This window comes from Barbus barbus, assembly GCF_936440315.1.
Source record: "Barbus barbus genome assembly, chromosome: 49".
Taxonomy (NCBI): Eukaryota; Metazoa; Chordata; class Actinopteri; order Cypriniformes; family Cyprinidae; genus Barbus; species Barbus barbus.
Window position 1 is genome coordinate 10,002,419 of NC_136727.1, and position 12,048 is coordinate 10,014,466.

General features: G+C 36.9%; 1 protein-coding gene across 4 annotated transcripts in view; it reads left to right on the forward strand.

Moving 5' to 3' along the window:
• LOC306867823 (rab GTPase-activating protein 1-like) overlaps nucleotides 1-12,048 on the forward strand; it is a 104,868-nt gene that overhangs the window by 3,436 nt on the left and 89,384 nt on the right. For all 4 annotated transcript variants that reach the window (XR_013784064.1, XM_079413717.1, XM_079413718.1 and 1 more), the window contains exons 2-10: nucleotides 2,314-2,497; nucleotides 2,597-2,753; nucleotides 3,234-3,441; nucleotides 4,254-4,428; nucleotides 4,497-4,657; nucleotides 4,841-4,951; nucleotides 5,614-5,680; nucleotides 6,524-6,626; nucleotides 8,263-8,429. Coding sequence is in view for 3 of the 4 variants with exons in the window: in XM_079413717.1 (XP_079269843.1) it covers nucleotides 2,360-2,497; nucleotides 2,597-2,753; nucleotides 3,234-3,441; nucleotides 4,254-4,428; nucleotides 4,497-4,657; nucleotides 4,841-4,951; nucleotides 5,614-5,680; nucleotides 6,524-6,626; nucleotides 8,263-8,429 (1,287 nt within the window). In the remaining variant the exon portion in view is untranslated. The remainder of the gene's footprint in view (nucleotides 1-2,313; nucleotides 2,498-2,596; nucleotides 2,754-3,233; nucleotides 3,442-4,253; nucleotides 4,429-4,496; nucleotides 4,658-4,840; nucleotides 4,952-5,613; nucleotides 5,681-6,523; nucleotides 6,627-8,262; nucleotides 8,430-12,048) is intronic.

A 12,048-nucleotide genomic window follows, 5' to 3' on the forward strand; every position in this document is an offset into this window, starting at 1 on the left:
TAAAAAGGTTTCAATTTATATATAATTTTAACCATATAAAGTTCTATAAATTATAAATCGCTGATATGATTATTATTAACCGGACTATATCTTTGCCAGGCAACACTGTAATTCTTTAATGGACATCCAAAGGAGTGAATAGTAATCTTTATATTACTTAACTGGCTAATTCTAAAATAACGACCATGAGTTTGTAATTGCTTATTTTGTGCCTTCTTGGCTTTCCTGCTGTCTAAATAAATTTGAATGCCTAACTGGTTCTCTAGTGAGTAGCTAAATGCATTCTCTATTTATGTCAAGCGAGGACCTACTACATAATGAAAATGAAGGGCACACAGAGACCTTCTGTTAGCGTTCGGTTTTAACCGTGCATTTTTCAATGGCTGTAATTGACGGAGAATGATGGCCACATGACTGCTGTGTGTGAATGTGAAGACCTTTTCACCCACTGATATGAACACAAGGAACTCCATGTTACGGTATTGCTGTTTCTTTTTTGGTTATCCGACCATTACGCTTGATAGTTGTGTAATAGTGTTTTTTACTTGTGAGAACTAACTGCATACTAGGTGTGAACATCAGTGGTGGTTTAGTTCAGAGACTTTGAGGCTGTGAAGATGCACTTAGATGACACCTCGGTTGAATCAGAAATAATGTGTGAAATGCTAGATGGTTGATATCATTTTCAGATGACACTGCTGTAACTCTCTAAAAGTGACTGGTGCTTTAGTGCTGACTGATTGTTCGATAGCTTTTTCTTTTCTTGATTCAGCTCCTGCCTGTCTGAACATTATTAGTATCCAAAGCTTAGTTGACATGAAATGTCAAAATCGAGCCTTTTTTACTTTTTTAATAAATTTCCTACTTCATATTGTGCACGGTTGCATTTATTATTCTAAAAGAAATTATATATTTTTATAATTTCTTTTGAAATATAATAACATTATGTGCCTGTGAAGTGACTTTTCTTTTCTTCTTATGTCAAGGACTTGTGGGTGGGGAAAATGATCATAAACCGTAATATCATAACCTAATGATCCAAATCGATAATAATATAATAGACTATAATAATAATGTGTTTTTTATAATACTTGATTTTATGTAATTTTCATATCATTAGTGTTATTTAGTGCTGTCAAACGATTTATCGCGATTAATTGCATCCAAAATAAAAGTTTTTGTTTACATAATATATATAAGTGTACTGTGTATATTTATTATGTGTATATATAGAAAAAACAAAAATAACTTATAAAGAGACAAAAAAAATTGTAATACTTTTTATTTACTTCTCTTTCTTTGCACTGAGCAAATTACACTAACCTGTTAACATTTTTGCAGGACAAGGCAGCTCTTCTTCTGAACATGCAAAATGTACATATTTATTATTACATCTGTTTCCCTCTCTGTGCCCACATACTGTATTTTGATGAAGCTAAATTCTCAATAAAAGTGTTTTCATTGGTATATTTTCCTGTTTCTGTTGTCAGACAACGGAATGAATGTAAAATAGTGACTGAAACGCGATCCATTAAGACTAGGCTACATAACCAGCTCTCACCAGATGTTAATCTGCACAAAACAATCATGATAATCGCACCGTCGTCTGATGAAATCAAGTACACATAAGATAAAGACAATAGCTGTGCTCTGATTTCGGCTATACTTGCATGTAAAATTAGAGAAGCAACATAATATCTGTGTTTGACTCAATTAAAGCGCTGCTCCTCTCTGCCGCGCGCTGAACAGAAACTGAACAGACACAGAGAGAGAGGTGTGCGCGCGCTGGGAGAGCAAGATCGGCGATTCTCAGAAACTAAATAAGGTTTTTGCGCTTTTTTGAAGGGAAAAAAGTCACTAAAGGGGTCTGCACTGTTGCTAAATTGGCAACACTGTGCATCTCCATTTCACCAACTACAGGGTGGGCCACGGGTCAAAGAGAAAATGCGCGCTGCGTTAATCGCATTAGTGCCGTTAAAATAAATTTACGTTAACTTTGACAGCACTAATATATGTTTTATATATATATATATATATATATATATATATATATATATATATATATATATATATATATATATATATATATATATATATGTATTACAATTTAATGTTATAGATGTTAAATATATACAAATCTGCCAATATGGTTTTGATTTATAGCATCTTAAAATTGCACCATGCAGGTTTAAGATGCAAGGAAATCCTATGCAGAGAAAACCACCCAGTCATTGAGTATTTAACATTGCAAAAGTTACAGCAGGTTTTGTAATCCAGCATGAACCCAGTGTAACAGGTCTGTCTTGTTGGTAGGGTTGCAGCAGCAGTGGGCCGAGCGGGCGCACTGTCCCATGCTATCATGGCTGACAGCTCCTCTCTGGGCAGAGTGAGCGGCTCCACTGAATCTGTGTCAACCGTCACCAGCGAGGAGTTTGTGCTTGTGCTGCCCACCGCTGGGGGCTCCCCCTCCAGCTCTGAGGGGAGGCCCAGGCTCAAGGTGTGTCTTTCTACAGCCTGCTAAGCATCCTTTACTATTTGTTGAAATGTGTCCGTAAGAATAAAGTTAATCTAGGATATTTATTCTGCCCTCTGCCAGATGTCGTGGAATGGGAGTGAGCAGCTGGAGCGGGCGATGGAGGAGGTCTTAGATGATGTTGGTGATGGACCAGAATCTGCAGAGGAAAAAGGAAGTCCTGCAACGCTCCGCTCTAAGATCAGACCACCCAGCCTGACTCTGGACACTGCTCCTCATGGTACATCCTGCTCGCAGTAACAAACTAACTCGCTTTTATCCCAAACTCCCATTGGTCCTTGTTAAACCATGTCTTATAAATATTTTACAAATGAACAGAGGCAGGGCTACAGTGTACTATTTTTTTTTTTTACATACAGGGATTTCAGCAGATGCCATTTAAACTAGCTCTATTTATCTTAACTACTTCCTGTTGCCAAGTGCTAAAATTGGGGGACTTTGAACACTTGCTTCCTCTCTACCTTACACAAACTTCCTCATTCAGTCACTCTTGACAATGGACCAATACATAAAACAAAGGTTTATGCAAAGCAAGAATTTATTGTTTGAATATTTCGACACAAGCAGAAAACACATTGTTCTACCTCTTAAATATGATTGGATGAGCCAGTTGATAACTTGCATAATATTTAAAAAATAGAAACAAACAAATACAAGTTTCTGCAACCTCGTATTGACTCTTCATTGTCTGTGTCCACAGAAGCATCAGCAGCAGTTTTGAACAGTTCAACAGAGCAGGAGGAAGACAGCGTGATGTTCAGTAAACTGTCCTATCTTGGCTGCACCTGGGTGAAGGCCCCTCGTAACGAGACAGAGGCCCAGAAAGCCATGGCCACCCTGCGGGCAGAGAGCGCCATCCCCATCCCTGTCACCCTCCATGTGCCCAACGGTCCAGACGGTTGTGTCCGGTCAGTCATTTGCCAAAAATACAGTGGGGTCCACAAGTCTGAGACCACTAGTATTGTATTTTTCTGTTAATATATATAGATTTTTCATTGCAAATTATATTTCAAGGTGCCACAGTATGCATTGATACATTATTTTAAATTGTTCTCTAATATCTACATTGAATGTATGTGGCTTAGGGAAGTGCAAAAAATATCCAGAAACTGTTTTATGTGTCCATTTACAACCCTAGGATTTGTCCCTAGAATTAAATGGTCTGTTATTACCTTATTTGGAAGGGTCATGAATAAAAATGTTGAGCTCTTCTCTGATTGGCTGTTTCACAGCACAGCTCATTTCAGTAGCTCACACAGCAAACAGATCTCTACTGTCTGTGAATGATGGAGAGATTAGGAATCCAACCTTATATGTTTGAGCCTGTATCAGACGAAGATACAGATTTTGAGAGATTTTGCAAGAATGTTTAGCGTCCGTGGTATGAACATGATCGCTGCAAGGCACTGGTGGAGTAAACGAGGCTTGAGAGAGAGTTGTGAGTGCGGGCGTTGTCGTGGACGCAGCCTCTGTGTTGCCAGATCCAGCTGTTATAAGCGTTTTTGGACTTGTCTTTTTACTCTTTTTGACACTTTAGAAAGTTAAAGTAGGACGTTGCAGTTTATGGTCAGCAATATCTTTATCTTAATTGCAAAATATTTTAAATAATTTAAGTGGCCAATGTGTATTAGAGAAAAACATTTCATAATATTTCCCCCCGTTTTAAATTCTTAAAGTTATATTTCTATGTATATTTCTATGTTTTTTTTAATCTCTCTAGGATTGTCGACCAGGCCACTGGAACAGAAATTGCATCTTTTCCCATCTACAAGGTGTTGTTTTGTGCCCGAGGATGCGAGGGATCTGTTGAGAGCGACTGCTTTTCCTTCACGGAGAGCTACCGCAGTGCAGAGGACTTTCAAATCCACGTCTTCTCCAGCCATATCAAAGAGGCCGTGAGTTGCATTTGTTCATAAGTGTTCATCGAGTAGATCTCAAAGCTCAACCTCTTTTCTTTATTTAGGTTAGTCGCATCCTCTATAGCTTCTCAACGGCCTTCAAGCGTTCATCAAAAGATGCCACAGACATGCGAGACTCTGCGTTATCACTTTCCCCTGATAGCGATGTCTTCACCTTCACCGTTTCTCTAGAAGTGAGAGAAGATGATGGCAAAGGAAACTTCAGGTCTGTCATTACTCACTTCTGAAGAAACTTTAGTTCTGTTAGAGTTGTTCAGAGAGGTGTTAGTTTTGACTGTTGCTTTTCACTGAGTGAGGTGAACTGTTGCTTCATTTGGTTTCTATTGTGGGCAACCAGAATATCAATAAGTGCAATTGTGTCTTCTTTTTTCTCTTTCTCTTCTTGTAGTCCGGTTCCCAAAGACAGGGATAAATATTACTTCAAGCTGCGGCAGGGTGTACAGAAAAAGGTGGCGGTCACCGTCCAGCAAATGAACAATAAGGAGCTGGTAATAGAGAGGTGGGTTCTGGGATGTAGTTGGCAGAGTGCATGTTAGAAATTCTGATATTATGCCATTTTATGGAACCATATTTTGCCTTTTAAAATGACTGGCATGGCAGTCATTAAAATAGCAGAAAATTGACCACTATTTGAAAGTGAAAGATGTGGAACATGTACAAGCACTCTTAATTTTTTTTTCTCTCTCTTTTTTTAATCGTTTGACAATAGGCTTTTGTTCACGTCACAGCCATGAACCACGATTAGCTACTTGCTATTGCTAGTAAAAAAGCGGACAATATTAGCAGACGTTCTTGTTCTAGATATAGATATATAATACTTACTTCATTTATGCATATACATTTATATAAATAATGTATAAAACGTATGATTATTATATATATGTGTGTGTGTGTGTGTGTGTGTGTGTGTGTGTGTGTGTGTGTGTGTGAAATAGTAAGGTATAAGTGTGATTCCTTGTGAAACCACTTGATGCCGCTCTAGTCACAGCACAAACACTTTGTGAGACACTCTGAAAATAAACTCTTCACAAATGTTGCCATGCTCTTAGCCTTCAGTCTTCACTTACAGAAGCTCCAAATTACTCTCTGAAAATACTATGTAATTAGCAATCACTTTTATTTAATGCCTCATCCTCACCATCTAAACCATATATTTTCCAGGTGCTTTGGGATGCTGCTTAGTCCTGGTCAGAACGTTCGAAACAACGACATGCACCTCCTTGATATGGTGAGACATTTCTGCCTTCTGAGTTTTTCCCAGCATTCTCGGTATGTGACTGCTGGTGGTTTAACTCTTATAGCTGTACCTCAAGCTCAATGTTATATGTTAATTTCGTATAGCCTGACTCATTTTAATTACCACTCTGTTGCCAGTTTTAGAAACACTTAATGGAAATATAGTCGTTTTTATTATTCATTAAAAACGTCATTTATCGTTGGCCCTTGAGCAAATTAAGTTATTGCGGTTTGCACATCAAGACCAAAAACAATTAGCAGTTCAATCAAGCGTAATTGGGTTCATGGGGGTTGTTGAAACAAACATCGTTCAAGGTTTAGTGTCGTACTTTTCTTCATGCTGCCATCTGGACAGTTTAGACAAATGTCATCATTTGATGCTTTGCCCAGTTTTTTTTATGATATATGTCATGCAAATAACCTCATATTTGCTGCAATGTGCTGCAGAAATACTGCATTTTGTTTGGATGCATTCAGTTCCTCTTCTAAAGAAAAAAAACACAGTTAAATAAAGATGTTTTATTAATGCTGTAGCAGGTGGCTTTCATGATGTTTAATTAGATTCTGCCATGCAAAGACTGCAAATGACTTTGCTTTTAATAAAAGTCCCATATGAGTTTGATTTATAGATATCTAATTAGCCATTAAAAGGGTCTTTCTCCTTAATTTCCTCCAACTACTCTTTAGAAATCACTCCCAAATGAATAACTCATGTCAGATTAGATAAATGAATTTGATGCGTTAAATTTTACATATTTAATGAAACTCAATGATTTTATCCAGTAACCCTAGTCATTATATAAGTGATAAACTTGTATTGTATTTGTGTTTGAAGGAGTCTATGGGCAAAAGTGCTGATGGGAAGGCATATGTGATCACTGGCACCTGGAATCCAAACACTCCGGCTTTCCAGCCACTGAACGAGGACATGCCGAAAGGTAAGAGCTAATACACAAACCTTGGTTATCAAGTCTCTAGAGCTTTCATTACACATCATGCTGTGACCAAGTTTACAGGTTTTTACAGAAATTCACACTTTTTTTTGTTTTTGCCATCTATTTTTTTTCTTGGCATTACTTGCAAGCCTTTCAGGTGTCACTGCTTCAGACATGCTGAATATCTATTACACCGGCTTTTCTTGTCATGATCAAATTGTGTCACTTTTACTGACAGCAGTCCATTTTTAATTCCTTTTCATCTCAGTTTGGCCTGAACTCGAACTTGACTAAAAAAGGGATTTTTTAATGGATTGTTAATGCCAACAGAAAATTACTACAATAAAATAAAAAAATGAATTTTACATTTAAATGAATTAAATGTTGTACATACAAGTACATTTTAAAATTTGTTAAATTTTATAGAATTTATTTTATAGAATTTTTATTTACATTAATAAAATATAAAAATGTTGTTATAGTAAATCAATACATATACTTTGTAATTATAAATATCAAAACTCACCTAATATTTCATTGAAAAGGTTGTCTGTAAAACTGAAGAAAACACTGATTAAAACATTAGGATATAATTTAATTTTATATTCATATATTTAAAATATATGCTTTTGTAAAAAATACATTTCATTTTTTTTTCACTAATAAATTTTGTTGACAAGGTTGTCTGTAAAACTGATGACAAGAAAACACTGATTATAAAAAAAAAAAAAAAGGGAAGTCTAAGTGGTCCAGATTGAAACAGGAAGCTTTAATGGCCTCTTTATTTAATGACTCAAAATACTAAAGTACCAGTAATTCTAATCATAGTGTATGTATTGTTGATTTGGTGTGAGGCCAAACTGGAAGCAGTGCATCTCGTAACTGCAGCTTTAATGTTCAGTTGAGAAATTATATGGAGTTTACTTTGACATTTAATTCCAGTCTGGTAGATTCAGATTACCACCTCAGTTTAAATAGCGTTTAATTCAGCAACCTGAGTTTTTCATTTCAAGTCTACACTTTATTACACTCACAGTAAAACAGTTCAAAGACCTTGGCATGGGTTTTGTGTCTGTTTGTAAGTCTCAGTCAGGACCACCACAGATCTTCTATTATTTACCTCCCCATCTTTCTCACCGCCATCTTTTCTGACCTGACTCTATCGTAATTAAATCTATTTTCAGCGATTCCCTCATAAATCTGTAACTATTGCTGTCTTTTTTTCCTGTTAATTGAAATAATACATCCCCCTTAGTGTGAAACAGACTAGATTTCACTCATTCGTGATTTGTTTCTCTCAGCGGTCAGCTTTTTTTATTGATTATAGGGCTTACCTGAGAGAAAATATCATGAGATCAGTTGCCAGAATGCTATATTTTACCTCAGTTGACTGGAGATAAATAATCTAAGCTGATGCGACTCTTGGTTTCAGTGTAAATGTCATGAAGCGTGCATGAATTTTTTACACAGTTGCATTTGACGTATGTGAAAAGAGCATGCAATGGGAAATAACGCTTGGTTTGACTTTGATTGGATTGTGAAAAATGGGTTTATGTTGTTATTGGTTAATATTTTCTACACACACATCGAGGCAGGATGTCAGTTTTGTCTTTAACTGTGTTTTTTTTCTCTCCTCCAGACAAGCAGGTATACATGACGGTGGCAGTGGACCTGGTGGTGACCGAGGTTGTAGAACCTGTTCGGTTCCTCGTGGAAGCGCTAGTGCGGGTCTATCCAGCTAATGAGAGGTTCTGGTATTTCAGCAGGAAGGCCTTCTCTGAAACGTTTTACCTCAAGCTCAAACAGGTACATTAAAAAATAAAACTTTTTTTTTTTTCCCCCACAAAATAATTTAAAAGAGCTTTAAGTGTTAGTTCACCCAAACATGAAAATTCTGTCATTAATTACTCGCCCTCATGTCGCTCCAAACCTGTAAGACCTTTGTTCATCTTTAGAACACAAATTAAGATATTTTTGATGAAATCGGAGCGCTTTCTGACCCTGCATAGACTGCAACACAACTGAAATGTTCCCAGACCCAAGAACGTAGTAAGTATATCGGTAAAACAGTCTATGTGACATCAGTGGCTCAACATCAACGATATTGATGCACGATATTATCGGACTGATATCGAGATCGGCCGATAATGGCTTTAAATGAAAATATCGGCATCAGTCCGATATGAAATATTATGCTGATATGTCTTGCCGATAAGTGGAATACATGAACTCGCATGTGCTCAGGGTGTGCTAGTGATTAGATCACATCAGCATTGTGGCTCATTCTTTAAGCAAAGTTTTGTCTGAATGATGATTAGATTCACTGTTTTGGATCGCTGCATTTAATTAGTGAAAGCACGTACAGAATGACGCGTTCGGTGTAACAGTAACGTCCCATTCACACGGGGCGTCGACATCAATGCCTCTCGTTTGCTTTGAATGGAGTGACGTCAAGCGTTGCCAAACTGAATTGTGGGTCCGTCGCTTCACTGGCATTGCTCGCGGCAGAAGTTGAAAACTTTTCAACTTTTTAAGCGCCAACGCAGGCGTCAGCCAATCAGATCCCCTTATGCAAATACCCTAGCGCAGACTTAGCCAATCCCTTTCATGCAACACTATGACTGCGTGTCAGCACCAAGCTTCAGACACGCCCTCCGTTAGCATCCCCCAGGTCCTAATGCCCTTTCTATAAGGAGTTTTAATCTGTAGGGGGTGCTGTTGGCCTACTTCTAATTAAATTAAAATTAAAATAGCCTACACAAATAACATTTAGACTGTGTTTCTGATTAAATAAAGCAGTAATTTATGTCATAAAATAATGTGTATGTTTTGATTTAAAGGTCTGAAGCTAGCTTACATGAAAAAAAATTACAAATATGACACTGGTAAATAGAGACGCACGATACTGAATTTCTCTGCCGATAGTGATGTGCGAGTTCAAATTTGACGTGGTCGCATTTGTGCCAGTGCATGGTCTGCGCTGCTCCAAAACATCTGCTCTGCTCCATGCATAAAGCGCGTGCTGCAGAGCCGCCGCACAGTGCAGCAGGAGCAAGATTTCTGATCATGTGAAGAGAGTGAGAGTGGCGCTTTCAATGCAAGCTCTTTGGGAGCAGAGCCTGGTTTATACTCGCTGCGTCAGCACGAGCGGCAAAAATGACACGAATACTGAGGAAACGATGGCTGACGGGATGGAGGATTTGGTTTTCAAGCAAAAGTTAAATAAAAGACTGCTTAAACCAGAGAAGGTGAACATGTTGGTTTTGTCTTTGCTGTTTTTTTCACGTTACACTATGGAGGCTTTCTTTAAATGTTCTTTATTTATTTGATTCCTCAGTGTTTGCTAAATGTTCTGGTGTAGCCTATGCCATGCCTCGTTTTCGTATTCGTATATGTTAATTACAAAATTCAATCATTTGTTTTAGTTTTAAACAGTGAATAGATGTAAGCAAAACGGACAATTATCTTTTCTTGTAAAAAGTGACGGTCGAGAATTTGAAATTGAAAGCGTTCACAAAATTCAAATCGCAAATAATACTGATGAAAAAGAACAGGTTGAATGTTAACCACCTTTGTTACCATAAACTTAAACAAACTTTCCTTTTTTCTTCATAAATACCTTAATGCCAGATTTATTCAAACATACATATATAATTAAGTAAAAAAGCTCCTCTTCAGTGTTGTTTTAAAGCTAACTAATAAGCTTGCTGAGATAGACGGTGTTGTCGGTGATACCGGTGTTAAGTCACTTGCCCACCGTGGCACCATCCCTCAACGACATTGATTTTTTTAATAGTAATAAAAATAATTTAGTTCAGTTAGAGAACAGACACTACAATTAAAACTGAACGCGGCAGCTCAATGCAGCACATCGAACGAATGACAGTCGTGCATCACCGATCAGATTTCCTTTATCACGTGAGGAGAGTGAGTCGAGCTGACTGACAAGAACAGTGAGGTGAGACAGACAAGACGATGGCAGAAGAGTTTCAAAACGAAATGTAAAAACGCCTGTTTTAAAAATATTTTGGATTTTGAAAAGCCTGTCATTGACCTGCCAAAAGACCTGCCATTTATCTAAGGTGATATTGGAAGGTTTTTTAACATTCGTTTCTCATTTATTTGGTTCCACAGTATTTGCTGATTTTTATTTTATTTAAACTGATTTTTTTTTCTTCATTATTTTACATCAAGATGTATGCAGTCCGTGCCTCCAAACTTTCTTATTTGTTTTGCTAATAAACTTTCTACATTTTATAATTATTTGTTCCTCAGTCTTTACTGATTGTCAGTTTCGTATACCTATTTAAAATTTGTAAGTTATTTGTTATAAAGGCATACAGTATGGTGTATATTTATTCGTTTTGTTAATAAAAGTTATGTTGTATTTTGTTGTTGCTTGAATTGAATTCAAGCAATTGATGCCGAATTGCCGCTCATTTTAAAAGTGAAAGTAAAATTTGCACGGTGCTTTTACAAGCTATTTAAAAGCAGAGGAAAGTGAGGGAAAGAGGGAAAACTAAAACTCTTGATTAAACTAGCCTACTGTTTATTTGCATCTTTGTTCTTATTTTTAATAACAAAGATAAAATAAAAATAGCTATATTGTATAACTATATTAATGGAGAATATTAAGAACTTATTTTTGAAAATTTGCGCATTCCGACTCATTTTGCCAGCACGAGTCACATATATCAGTACCAGCCAAAATGAGTTGAAAAATATCGGCATATCGGCAAAATTTGCACGGTGCTTTTACAAGCTATTTAAAAGCAGAGGAAAGTGAGGGAAAGAGGGAAAACTAAAACTCTTGATTAAACTAGCCTACTGTTTATTTGCATCTTTGTTCTTATTTTTAATAACAAAGATAAAATAAAAATAGCTATATTGTATAACTATATTAATGGAGAATATTAAGAACTTATTTTTGAAAATTTGCGCATTCCGACTCATTTTGCCAGCACGAGTCACATATATCAGTACCAGCCAAAATGAGTTGAAAAATATCGGCATATCGGCAAAATCCAATATCGTGCATCCCTACTTTTTGTGTGCAAAGAACCGCCATTTTGGAGAGTACCACGACGCATGTGCATGCTTTCTCCTGAATGTAAACAACTCTGATTATGTTGATTACGCTCTGGGGAAAGCGCACAAAATTGCCTCGTGAATTTAGCTTCGCAAAATTGAAATTGAGCTACTGTTACTGATGCCCTTACTACGTTTCTGGGTCTGGGAACATTACAGCTGAGTTGCTGTCTATGCAGGATCAGAGAGCTCTCAGATTTCATCAAAAATATCTTAATTTGTGTTCTGAAGATGAACGAAGGTCTTACGGGTTTGGAACAACATGAGGGTGAGTAATTAATGACAATTTTCATTTTGGGGTGAACTATCCCTGAAGTATCAAGTGCGTGCTTCACAC